Raw genomic sequence first — 14037 nt, 5'->3', positions numbered from 1 at the left:
CATGGTGGGTGTCAATGGTATGGGTACTGTGACAAGCTATTAAAACGAAGTAATGATTGCTCTGTAACAACCGAACTAAGTCAACAGCGTAGTTCGTAACTGACTCGGTAGGAGGCAAGTTGTCAAAGCATCCGAGTAAGTCACGTGACCTTCGCCTTTAAAGGGTTATGCCGAGAGACCAAACAAATAATGTATTTGTTTGTCACCAATGCCGGACAGCGAGGTGATGATTCTCTTAAGGCATGTGCCCAACAGGCGAAAGTCAATTGCCTTCTAGAGACCGAGGTCCCTGAAGGTAAAACATCTCATGGTTGTTGAATCTCAGCTAAGGAGAAACAACACTATGTACCGTTGAAGACGAAGGTAGATATTGAATGCAACCTACGTCTTCACAGATGAATCGAGAGAAGGATTCTCAAGATTCATAACCTGTGCTTACAAATGACTGAAAACGCTAACCGCTATTTCATTGCTGTCCGGTGAGAAGTCGTAGTTGCAATGAAAGCGGGGCGTTCTTCAGTAATGAAAAACACAGGGGAAAGCCGCCTGAAGAACTGCTTCTCATGGGCTGAAACATTTGGAAGTAGAGCTGTCAGGTCGGAGAGTAGGCGATGTCTTCTGACATCTCGTAATTCGGTTGAAACAATGAACAATTGTACACCTACGAATAAGAGATATTTTGAAGACAAACTCAGATGTCTGCAAAATCATTCGCATTATCGCAGTGCGATGCAGCGGGAGACATGTACAGACTTCTGTTACCGTGCGGTAAACAGAAAGATGAAAGAGTCCAAGAGATATCTCTGTTGAAAATTCTCGCAATGTCGAAGGCGATGGAATCTAGCGTCACAGCAGTAGATGTCCTTCATTATTGCGAGAATCCCCGTTATCAGAGACCTAAGTCCATGATTGTTGGGCAGAGATACGGTTCGGTAGTCAATCAAAGCAGGGCAGAGAGAGACATACATGACCGTGCATATCGGAGGCCCAGCTGATACTGAGCTGCTATCAGGCAGTTCAATACGCAGTAGTTGAGCCTGAGCTCTCGCTGACTCGTTCATCCTGAGTTGCCAGGTAATCCATTATTCCACGAAGGAATGCGTTCGGCTAGAACTAGCCGAGCATAAAAGATATGCTCGAGCAATTGGATATTTAGGCGAAACGATTTCGGTAATATAAAAGTTGAAATGGTGTTGTCGTGACAAAACCATAAGTATATAAAATTGAAACTGAAAAAACTCCTGGGAGGTTGCAGGCAACCCCGAGTTGCAGTTCAATTAGAATACTTCTCTTATAAGTCGCAATCCGTAGATTAACTAGGATATGCGCCTACCCCTCGGACAATTCAACTGCTTAGTAGAATCATGTCGCGAGGTTAATATACGTAGTATATTTGTAGGATTCTGAACAACGATCTCCATCCTAAATTCTTTCCTTCAAGAAAACAAAATAAGGATTGGAGATCGACCACCTTCGATCTCTATCAAAGAGAGTGAGGAGAAGTCTTCCTCGAAGGAAAGCTCAATGGTGAAACAGAATACTAAGACGATAGTTCAAGCCAAACTGGATATTCCCGTCTGATCTTCTCTAGTCCAGGTTGGTCGCCTACTGTGAGATAGTTTCTTCAGCAGCAGTCTTCTTCACAATGCTAGAAAATTCCAGGAATTCGAGCATAGGCGAGGTTCCCGATTATCGTGTATATCGGGGATTCTCGTCTCGCTCACTTTGGACCGTGGTTTCGCGTAAGTGTTTGGAGATCGTAAAACTCAAACACTGAATGAGTTAGAAATTCCGTAGAATTCTAAGCAGTCTGCGCCCCCAACCCCACCGAATTCGTCAAACGATATCGGCTGGTGGTCCTCTCGATTCCCGTAGAAATCGAGAATGGGGCAGGATTCCTCCTCAACGACCGGGGCTTACGTCAGGTAGGACCCGAAGGTCCCCCCGGTAGCGCAGTCCCGAACGTGGGATCCTACAGAGAAATCTCTGTAGGATCCCTCCCCTTTCCCTCGTAACCGTAAGGAGAGAGGGAATGGGGGAGGAATTGGATACTCGCTCGCCTTCCCAGTGGAACTAGCAGTTGGAGAAGAGTAGGAGAGTCTGGGAAAACGTATCGTCAGGAGAAAACGTTTTCCCGCGGAGGGTTACGAACTCTCACTGTAGGTAAGGGTCTGCCGCCACTGTGAACGTCGTCTGGGTGGGGCTGATCGACACCTGACAGGAGAGAGCCGATACCGTCCTCCGACTCATTCCAGTCCTCGTCGAGGTCGAAACCTCTCAGGAGGACCGAAGGAGTATTCAAATACGGTGTCCGAAGACACGTAGAAACGCCACTGTCGCAGTAGAGGAGGTGGAAGTAGCTTGATCGACCGGCCAGAACTGAGAGAGCCTTCTTGTCCGGAGACGAGAGACTCTGGTTCGAGACAGAATCGCAAGTTACCGATCGCGGCAGACCCACCGTCGGTTTGGGTTCCCTTCTCGGGCCCCAAAACGACTCGAGCAGAGACGTGGGCTCTGCTGGTGGGAGCGGCAATCCTTCCGCAAGGTCATTATGCTGACGAATCAGCTTAATGACTTCTGCAAATTCCTCTGATCTCGGGAGTAACCGTGTCTTGCGGAGTAGGACCGTCCAGTCCCTCCAACAAGAACAGATCCCGAGATACTCCTCCTTCAGAAGGAGGAATAGCGGCAGACCCCTGACGGTCGCCTCCAGCTACTTGCGCGTATGTCCTGGTCGGTCCCTAGAACCGTGCCTGGTCCATACGGCGTCATAAGCGGGATCGCGAGCGGCGCACCTCTCGCGATCACTCATAGGTACCCTGCTCCTCCCGGTGTAGCCCGAGGAGGTTGAAGGTACAGGAGAGGCAGACCTGACGCTCCCCCCTAGCTCGCTGGCAGGGACCAGCGTGCTTGGAGGGCTGCTGCTGATCGTCCACCCGCAGTGGCGATCGAGCAGCAGGCCTAGCCTTGCCGCTCGCTGGGGCGAGAGGCTCGGCTGAGAACGTCGACGCTGATCTCTAGCGTCAGGCGAGCTGTTGCTGGTTACCGTCTCTCCGCCCAGTCCCGATGGGAGCGGCGTCGGTGACCTGCTAGGCTCGTTGTCGCGGTGAGGACCGGCGAGCGTCCTCTCGGCGCGTCGAGCCGCTGGTACCAGCCGTGGCTGGTACGACGACCGCGGGGACCCCTTCCTCGCCTCAACCCGTGGCTGGTCAGCGACCGTCACGTCAACCCGAGCAGACCAGCTGGTCGCTGCGAGACGTCCACTGGCCTAGAGAGAGCGTCCTGCACGACACTCGCCAGTCTTCTGCTCCGCGCTTCGGTCTTGGCGGCGAGCGAGCTCGAGTGTCAAGACTTTTGGCTGGACGGTCCTCCCGCTGGAGACCGTCCACTCCGGTTACTTCTCGCTAACGAGAAGCCGAGGGCCGGCGGATCCTGGTTTAGCGGCAGAACCGCTAGAACAGGCGAGGAAGTGCCAGCCGAAGCTGGTACTCCTCTGGTCCACCCCGCTTCTTCTCCTTGGTAGAAGAAAAGATGGGCCCTGTTCCCGAGGGAGCAGGAGGACCAGCAGAAGAGCTCCCCAAATCGCCGGAGCGAGACGGGCCCTATAAGGTCCCGAAGGAGCCTTCTTAGGGGGGAAAACCCGGTTACCAGCTGTCGCTGCAAGAGCAGCGCTGGCCTGGCAAGAGTCACCTGAGCGTCTCTCACCAGCCTTCTGCTCCGTGCCGCGTCTTGGCGCCGAGCGAACTCTGGCGCCGAAACTTGGCTGCACGGTCTCCCGAGGGAGAACGTACACTCGGGATCTCTCGCGAACGAGAGACCGAGCCGGAACCTGGCGTAGCGGCATCGCCGCTACCACCAGGCGAGGAAGTACCAGAGCTAACCGCATACTCCTCTGGTCCCCGTCTATCTCTTCCTTACGGAAGGGAGACGGGCCCCGCTCCCGAAGGAGCAGGACGACCAGCAGAAGGACCCCCCGTCCCACCGGGGTGGGACGGGGGGGCCCTTAGAAGTTCCCGAAGGAGACTTCTTAGGGGGGAAGGCAGCCTTCTTCTTCTTCGGCTTATGGGCCTTAGAAGTCGAAGGGGAAGAGGCAGCAGCAGACGATGAAGACGAAGATGACAGCTTCCTCTTCACCTCTTCCTCGTCAGCTCACGCAGGACAGTCGTCAGGTCCTCCATCCAGGCCGGAGCCGGGGCTATTGCCGAAGCAACACGGCCCGACTGCACCTGTCCGGAAGGACCTGGGACTGGGGAAGACACACCGTGGGCAGGACCAGCATGGACAGGCACAGGAACCAGGAGCGACAGGAACAGCAACCAAGCTCAGGAGCGGCAGGAACAGCGGCAGCGGTAGACCCAGAAGGGACAGCCAAGCCAACAGCGGGAATCACATCAGCGGCAGGTACGGAGGCAGGCCAGCGATCGCCTCGTAGAATCATCGGCAGCCAGCGGAACCTGGGTCCTGGCGGCACGGTCCAGGGGCGAGCTGCTGGAACAGCGGAAGTCTGGGGCAGGCAACACGAAGAAGAAAACACCGGCGGCGGCTGGCAACCCACCATCGGTACGGCTGCGGCCCTAGTAGCGGCAGACGGCGTCATCGACACAGCATGGGGAGTGTAGACCAGGAGGGGGGGGAGCAGCATAAGCGGCCGTGGTAGTAGTGGAGACCGCCCCAGACCTCGCTAGACGTCTGCAGCAGCCCGTGGATGCTAGGCACGCCCTGCCTCCGCGGTGGTCCATACCTGTCCAAGGTCGTCTCCCACGGATGTAGCACCTGCGGTAACATAGATAGATTAGTAAGATGGGGTTCCCTCACGCACGGGGGAAAGACATGCCCCACCCCGAACGCAAGGAAGACCCCAAATACAAAATACAACGAAGAAGCTGAGCGGGGGGGCAGGAAGGAAGAGCGAAGAATCGGATACCAAGGGAGTCGCGGGAGAGCTTTCCGACGACTTCCTGGCAGACCTTTTCGCTTCCCCTACCCCCGCACAGCAGTGAAAAGTAATATGAAAATGAAACAGAATACTGCCCTTGCGATTCACTTCATAGAACTTAAAGGGGAAAAGATCAATTCCCGGGTAAGAACGGAAACTTGATCCAAATAATATGATGCTATCATAAAATATATATGAAAAATGAAACAGAATACTGCACTTGCGATTTCATTTTCACATAAAAAAAATCGTAAGGATCAATTCCCGGGTAAGAACGAAAATTGATCAAATTCCCAAATTAAACTTCATGCAAATAAATAAATGAAAATGAAAAGAATATTGCAATTGCGAATCCACTTTCATTGCATTCTATTATACAAAATTAAAAGGCTCGTGCCGAGCGCAATCACACTCTCGGTAACGAACGCACAGGGCAAAAATATAATGAAAAGAGTACTTACATTTTTCAATTACACACTTCGCCCAAAATACATGACTCGGCGCGAGCGCGCCCGCCCGTCGGCACCGAGACATAATTCAAGGGTTCAATTCATGAAAAGAGAGGAAATCGCCGCATCTACGGCGATAACTCCATGTTGGTTGGATTCATAATTAAGTAATGAAAATGAAACACAGTACTTACAGTTTCATTTTCAAGTCAAACAAACCATTAGTAGACAAAACACCAATATAAACAAAGCATACGACGATGAAGCGGGCAGAGAGCGATGACGAACACGTCCTTCACACCCGCGGCCGAAAGCAAAAGTGATTTGTTGCCGCGCGACTGTCGGACAAGCAGTTAACTACCGTTCTCCCCTTGTTCGAAGCTTACGACCGTTCCAGCTGCCGCTAGCTACTTCCTATTGTTAAAGGAGCCGATGGTTTGTATACGTATCGGAACAAACGTGTTGCTAACATAATAAAAACATTGAAAAGCAAGTCTAATTATTACAGTAAATTAATAAACTATTAAAATTAAACCCAATTTATATTATCAAAAACGTGCAAAATTTGCCTACAGTAAGTCGGCATTTAAGGAAACAAACCATAGCGCAAGCCCTGGTGGTTTATATCGGGACTATGGTAGTAAACAAACCATATCTCGCTATAAGCCTAGAAACGTTTACATTCGATATTAATTTATGGTAAATCTTTTACGGAGTCGACTGCAATACTGTATACAAATTCGCTTGAAAATATCTTTCAGTAAATGTAATGTTATGATACTAACGATTTTTGTTTCATAAATGTCCTTAAAAAAAAGGTGCGTCTTTTACGGCAAATTGTTCAATATCAGGGCTGGTTTCAAGCTTATTAGACTTTGACAATTATTATGGTACTGCATGGTACATATATACGACGTATAAAGAATCTTCATAATGTCTTTAATTACTATACCATTACGTACCAGCATCTCTTGAGTTTAATATCAAGCTAACCTCTTTTTTTTTTTTTTTTTTGTTTTTTTTTTTTTCACCGAGGGGACGCTTATAAACGAAGCATACAGATTGCGTTCGTTACCGCGCACGCGTTGCATATGTAAACTGTGTCACTACCAGACCTCATACGTAAACATTGACGTCTTTTTACAGCAGACATAAAAGAATCGTCTTAATTTCTATAATTATTCTATACCATAGCGGCTTCTCTGATTAAGCTAAGGCTAACCTCCTCTTTACCAGCAAGCTTAACAAAGATTAAGATTGCGTTCGCTACCGAACGGCACACGTTACGTATGTGACAGTGGTTTCACTACCAAATCTCACACGTAAATAATGGCGTATTTTTACAGTAAACATAAAAGAATCTACTTAATTTCTATAATTAAGTATACTGTAGCGGATTCTGAGTTAACCTAAGGCTAACTCTTCTTTACCGGCACGCTTAAAAAGCTTAGATTGCGTTGCTACCGAACCGAACATGTTACGTATGTAACTGGCAAGGTCTGTATTCTTTAGACCTTGGTAACTGGTTTCACTACCAAATCTTACACGTAAACATTGACGTATTACAGTACAACATAAAAGATTCTTCTTAATTTCTTAATTACTACGCACTTAATATGGCATAGTGGCTTCTCTGATATAAGCTGTGGACTAACATCATCTTTACTGGCAAAGCTTAACAAAGCTTAAAGATTGCATTCGCTACCGAACCGCACATGTAACTACGTACGTAACATTGCCTTCACTCCAAACCTAACACTTAAGTACGTATTGCATTTCCTACTGAAACGTCGCCTCAAGTGTGAGCATGGTTTTAGAATATGTCTACGCTTGAAAAAAATCAAGCAACGGTGCTTGATTAAATCTTTTTTTCGCTCATCACTTTCATGCAGAGGAGAGGATAGACGAAACTTCAGGTTTATTTTGGAGTTGGAAATGATGGAAACATTTTGAAGAAGGAAAACGCGAGATGCCATGTAAACAACTTTTCCATTATTTCAGAGATTAACAATAAAGCAAAAGGTTTTAATAGATAGCCAGTAGTAATGTTGGGACCCATGATGAATCAAAAGGTAACTGCGTATAGAGTTGATACCACCGAAAAAGCAAAACGAAATGCGCGCAAGGTGTACAAGACACGACACATGTTTGAATTTTTTGTAAACATGAGTTGCGGACTTTAAACAATGCTGAGTGTCGTCACCAGTGTTACCAGCCGTTTGCTAAATTATGCTAGTCGGTCCAAGCAAGAACTTTATGCCAAATATGGTGCAATTTTGTGCCAGAATTATGCTATTAATCTATCATTATCTCATTTCTCTAAAACAACGATGTAATGGAAATTTAAAAACATTTATATATTAGGTGAAATGATACAAAGTGACGAACAGACAATATTATAACTAATAATTTGATGATCTTTACATGTTAGGTTAAACTCGTAATAAAACACCATTTTTCTTAATAGATCACATACGCAATCACTAGTACACTATTTGATATGCAATCACTATTATACTATTTGACAAATGCCGTGGAAGATCACACATACAAATGTGAAGAAAAACAACAAATTTTACTTATTACTGCATCATTATCATGCCGCTCAGAACCATTTTTCTTTAACAGGTCACATAAACAATTAATAAATACTGAAAATATGTGAAAATTACTTCAAATATAACATTTTGTTATTTACTGATATTTACTGAAAAATTAAAACTAAAAAAAAGGTAAACAAACAAACATACGTACTTATTACTTGATCATTCATCAGCCACTGAAACACTATTTTTCTTTAACAGATCACATACACAATGAATAAATACTTGAAAATTGTGTGAAAATCACTTCAGACAATTAAAATTTTTGATAACTACTGAAAAAAAAATAAAAAAAAAAAACTTAAAAAAGGAAAAAAAAGTAATTCTTTACTCGTGAAGAAAAAAACATTATTAACACTTTACTGATCGTTTGTCATGCCACTTGTGTGGGAATTTATTTATTTTTATTCACAAAATTTTAACAGTTCCTTAGTTGGCGGGTTCAAACTTAGCAATTAACTCATTTGTTAGTGCTGCTTTTGAGGCAATTTCGCTTGAAGATATATTCACTATAGCTGTGTATGAAATTGAGGAATTTTCTGCATTTATTTAAAATTTTAGTGAAATTACATTCTAAAATTGTACTAGAATCCTAAGTGTGAAAGAAATTATGGTAAGCTCCAATTCTTGGGTCAAATTATGCTAAAAAACAAGAAATTATGCTACATTTGGTAGCACTGGATGACGCCAACTAGCGGCGGCTGGCGGCGGAAACAGTTTTGTTTACAAACATCATATGGTCGTGGGTCGGAAACTGGTTTTTTGGTTGAAAACAGATACAAAGTTTATTGGAAATTTAGTGGCGAAATCCGATTATGTCGAGTACTAATACGGTCGTGAACCGGGTCTCTACTGTACTTCATACTATTCGATGATATAAAAATATGATTCTAGAAAAAATTTCAGCATTATATATCATTCTTTAATGGTATCATACAGCAAAATGTCATCTATAGTTTACATATTGTTTGCAGCATCACAAAAGCAACAGCATATCGTAACTCAATCACTTAAAATGAAAGATGTACATACTGGTTCCTAACACTTTTAGACACTCTATTTGCAAACCTATAGTTTTACAACACACAAAATGATTTGCCTAAATGTAAAAAAATAAAAAGTAACCAAGCTTTAAATGTTCAAGTACTGAGCAATAAAAAATGCAACCTTACCACTAATATGACATAAAACCTTTCTGAAGAAGTATACCAAACCTACAATGATCTCACTGTTACTAGAGTATGTATTAGTTTAAAGTGTTATAATGTTAAGTTTTCTACAATTTGTGGTATGATACATATTTGAAGATTGGCACAGGATATAGGTACGGCAGCGTTATCCCGATCGTGGTAGATATTGGTACGGCAGTGAATTGCGCATGCGTCAATTTCAGACTTCCTGCCGTACAAATAATATAGTGCGGTGAGGGTACGGCAGATTCTGTCATTGGCGCCGTATTTGCGGCTCTTGACTTGCTGTAGATACGGCAGTTAGCTGTATCCGTTTACCAGTTTGCTAATCCATACGGTATTATGTAAACCAGAGCTCGGCTTTTTTTTTAGGTGGGACAGTCACGCTTTTTGAACATCTGTCCCCCTTTTTCAGTTAGCAAAATGTTCCTCCCCTGTTTTTGTTTGTTTAGCTTTTGTTGAATTGTGTCCCGCTTTTTTGTACTACAAAAACAAACACTATCCAGATTTTAATGGACCTGGTAAATTCTATCGTCTTCTCCGACAGCTGCAATATACCCAATGAAGTGAATTAAAAGAATATTGTAAAGTATATAACGGCCCTTGCAGCTGCCGAAGTTCGGGCAGAATAAAGAGCCGAGAAAGTTCACCAAAGGTACGATGGTAGTGTATATATTTATATATAATCCTCTTTGAATCTCCTCTTCGGAATTCTTTTCAGGGCCGATTCGATCGTTCTGACCTACGTATATACCATGAATTACCCAATTTTTGAAAGTTTGAGTCTTCATAGATGTCTATGGCTTTCTTCAGCTCGTTAAAGCCTGAAAACATCTGTTTTTCGGCGAAAAACTAATGTATTATTCCGCGTTCATGCTGTTCCGTCACCATTTTTTTTCTTGCTGTCACTGATATGCCCAAGACTGTGTATATACTTCAGTATATAGTCTTTGGATATGCGTGAGGCGGTAAACAACGGTTAGCGCATGCGCAATCACTGCCGTACCAATATCTACCGAGATCGGGGTACGGCTGCCGTACCAATATCCAGTCGTTGAAGATTACTAATGTGGAGACAATTTACATTTAAAATCTTAAAATGAGTCACCTTTAAAGTGGATATGGAGTATTTAATTTCTGAAGGTTTTTAGCCAAGACCAAAATACGTAACTGATTTTACATTAACATATTTGCTATTTCCTGATGGTGCTGCCATTATTGCATATTACGCCACATCCTTCCAAAGGATGTTTAGTAATTAAGATTTACATGCAAACCCTTAGCTTCACCATTTCTACAAATACTGTTGTTATTTATCAAGAAGTGGATTAGAAACAAGAGTTTCACCTGGATGGTGAGCAATTAAAAACATCAATAATTTTTGCCATGTTGGTTCTGCTCTTTTCTCAAAATTTGGAATAGAAGAAATATCCACTGAAGTCAGACAGCCAGAGATTTGGCCCTTGTTAAGGAATTTGATTCAACAGAATGCTTACCATAAACACAAAGGTGTGTTCACACTTCTTGTATGCTATAGTACTGTTTGCTTTATGGTGCTATACATAGCAGCTCAAGATTAAATTTAATAGCTTTCATTGCCACTCCTTGACAAAGACCCTTATGATATATGTATACTGTAGTACTGATATCACAGATGACAAATGTGGAGGTGCTATATAGTTCAAGTACTAATAGTATATAGCAAGTACTAATTCCACTGATACCCACACTGTATACTGAGGAACAAACTCCTGTAGATAAGCCATCTTAAAAGAATGGATGACAATGACACTGAAACATACATGATTGGGGAAAATGTGACCAGGTACTGAGACAATGACAAAGGGTCAGAGAGGATCATGGTGGCTGTAGTGAACAATATTGGTGGTGAAGGGGCAAGGTGGGGAGGTTTAACAGTAGCAGCAGTACTAGTTAAGGCCCTTTTTAATATGCTCTAGCTTTACCAGTTTTAATAAAGTTGTTTTTTGCCTAGTGTTGACTAGAAATACATACAATGATAATATTTTATTACCAATGAAATCTGCAAAGAGGATAGATTCTAAATTGTCTTATGCATTTCTTGTCTGAAAACCAAACTCACATATATTTATCTGACTTGAAAAGATTACTTAATAATAATCCATACCATAACAATATCATATGGTTTTCTCTTCAGCAGATCTAGAATATACATTTAATAATGTTTCACGCCATCAAGAAAAATTGTATTCAACTTCCAAACATAAGAATGACTGATATTAATTAGTTTTTGGTGAGATATTTTATACTTACAGAAATGACTGCCCTTGCATTGTCATCAGTAAAGTCAAGACCTTCACTGACTTTCCCTCTACAGACTGCCATAAGAAAGGCACCATTTATACCGCCACCCTTTTCCACATTCCTGAAATGAAAAGCCATGTTTACAATATGTCTCTATACCTTGCTATAAAAAGAAAGAAATGAAAATATAAATCATGATGACGATGATGATGATGTTACCCTGCTATGCTACAACTAACAGCAGTATGTCTTCTTTTTAATTCTTTAATCTTCAACTGAAAACTGTTATGGACAGTCAACACACTACAAACCCAATGGGGTTCCAAAGGGAAAGCAGACCAGAGAGAGAGGAGTTTTAAAAAAAGGTGATAAATAAATAAATAGGAGGGACTAAAAATGATACACCTGAATTCAGGGGACATCAACAGAAAGCAAAATGAATTTGCTCCTCGCTTAAGTATTTGAAGATCAAAACTTCGCACGACAAACTATGTCATATTTTACTTGTAGCCAAGATAAAACTCCAAGCAAACTGAGTAATATGAAACTTGATACCAGAACTAAACACCATTTGCAACAGCAGCCTACCTATTTGTGAGCAAAATCAGCTAGGTCAGGTGAAGCATATTTTATGCAACAAACAAATTGGCACCTAAGATATGGCACCTAAGATATAAGTCAAAATTAGGGGTTGGCAAAATAAACTGATGAAAAACTCTATCCAAGAGTTTGAGATGAGAGTCAGCACCCAAAGACCACACAAGAAAACCTAGCCTTGGTGGTGACCCCAGAAAAGCCACTCTCTCTAAGATTATAATCTCCATACGCAAAGTTGTAGTAACTCACGATGATTGTGCAATCAGTGAAAATTAGACTCTCAGCAGGCTGAAATTGTCTAAGGTGTCTATAAGAGGTCCAGAAAGACTCTAGAGTTGTCTAAAATGTCTAATAGAAGGTCCAGAAACTGTTAAAATAGATAAAATGAAGTCATCTGAGGATTCACTGACGACTACATCATCACCAGGACCTGTCTCAGCAGTCAGAAAAGGAGGAAAGTGAAGATCAACAACAATGTCCTCCTTACACAAATCTGCATGGAGACAGCACCAAGATGACTTAGTTGGAGGGAGAGGAATCAAGCTTCTTCATGACAATAAATGAGCTATCACTATCTTGCCCATGGGCCAAGCATGACCCACAAACTCCTGGATGGTCTCTTAAGAGAACATTGTTCCTCAAAGGCAGACCAAATCTGACAGTGCAATACATACCCAAGTGCAATGTCTGTGTGGCTTCAAGTTATCTGTTGCTTACAGGACCGACTCCTGAAGAGGCTGTAGGTGGTTCCTCAACTCCTTCCTTGACAAAGCCAAGACCAGCCAGTAACCAGATACTGACAGAGATACATGCGAAGATGATGAGCCATGGCAGCCACAATTCTGGTGAAGACATGTGGGGCTGTACATAGACTGAAGTAAAGAGCCCAGAACTAGGACACAAGATGCTGTAATAAAAATTGCAGATACTTCCTGGAAAGCAGGCAAACTGGAATGTCTAATTATGCATTCCTGCTGTTCATCAAACTGACCTGACTCACTCTTACTGCCTCTACCCAAATGGGACTCTTACAAAGAAACCTGCTGAGAAAGATGAATCTCCCTGGTGGCACCTTTCTGCAACACAGAAGCCACCTGTCATCAAAGACCTCCATCTCCACAAGACTGGAGGGTAAGACGAAGTAATTCCTGGAGGAACAGTAAACGGTTGCAGTTGTGGAGAACCTACAAGACCAAAGGTTCCACATCCTCTGAAATCCCTGAAGACAGGCTCAGACTGAGGGAGAGGGGATTGGGTAAGATGGAGGATCATCTTCTCTTTCCACATTCCCACTAACTGGCAACTTAGTGGGACTGACCTCAAATCCCCAGAACAAAAGGGGGACTTGAAGCTGGTTTATGTCTTGCTCTGGGCAATCTTCATAGAAAAGAAGCCTTGTCAGATGAGCTCAAGACTTGAATGCTGTAGCTACAGAGCAATGAGGAAGAAGGTTATAAGGACTCATCAACTGCAGCACTAAATGCTTACAGGCTGCTGAAGAACAAGATCCCAAGCGAACACAAGGCTGGCTAATCTACATAAATGGTCACAGAATGCATGGTGTTCGGGCACTCCCTTTTGGGTGTTGAACCACTGATTCACATTCCAGCCCTAACACACCAGACAAGTCCACTAAGAGGAACATTACTGGCCCCTATAAGAAGGGCATTGCACATGCAGGTCCTTGTCCAAGGACAACATGAAAGAAGGATACTATCCTTGCTTACACCAGTATGTATTAATTGTTAAGAGCATGATTACAATAAAAAACTATTCTCTGAATACTAGCAAAACAAAAAGAAGCAAACTTACAATAAAAAAAGACAATATTTTCATACCAGGCAAAGAATATGTAGTAAGGAAGAGTCGAGACAGAAATTGAAAACTGAAGGCTACATAACTGTAATCTGAAAAGCACACTCCCAGTTACACCACAATGCCTCTGACCAAAAAATGAAAATGTGAATTAGAAACAAATG

General features: G+C 43.3%; 1 protein-coding gene across 5 annotated transcripts in view; it reads right to left on the bottom strand.

Annotated features, from left to right (window-relative positions):
- Positions 1–14037, bottom strand: part of LOC135224639 (Fanconi anemia group J protein homolog) — a 1012503-nt gene that overhangs the window by 45951 nt on the left and 952515 nt on the right. For all 5 annotated transcript variants that reach the window (XR_010316790.1, XR_010316791.1, XR_010316792.1 and 2 more), the window contains one exon: positions 11471–11582. Coding sequence is in view for 2 of the 5 variants with exons in the window: in XM_064263852.1 (XP_064119922.1) it covers positions 11471–11582 (112 nt within the window). In the remaining 3 variants the exon portion in view is untranslated. The remainder of the gene's footprint in view (positions 1–11470; positions 11583–14037) is intronic.

This window comes from Macrobrachium nipponense, chromosome 12 (assembly GCF_015104395.2).
Source record: "Macrobrachium nipponense isolate FS-2020 chromosome 12, ASM1510439v2, whole genome shotgun sequence".
In the NCBI taxonomy this organism is placed as follows: domain Eukaryota; kingdom Metazoa; phylum Arthropoda; class Malacostraca; order Decapoda; family Palaemonidae; genus Macrobrachium; species Macrobrachium nipponense.
This window is presented reverse-complemented; position numbering and strand designations above follow the sequence as displayed.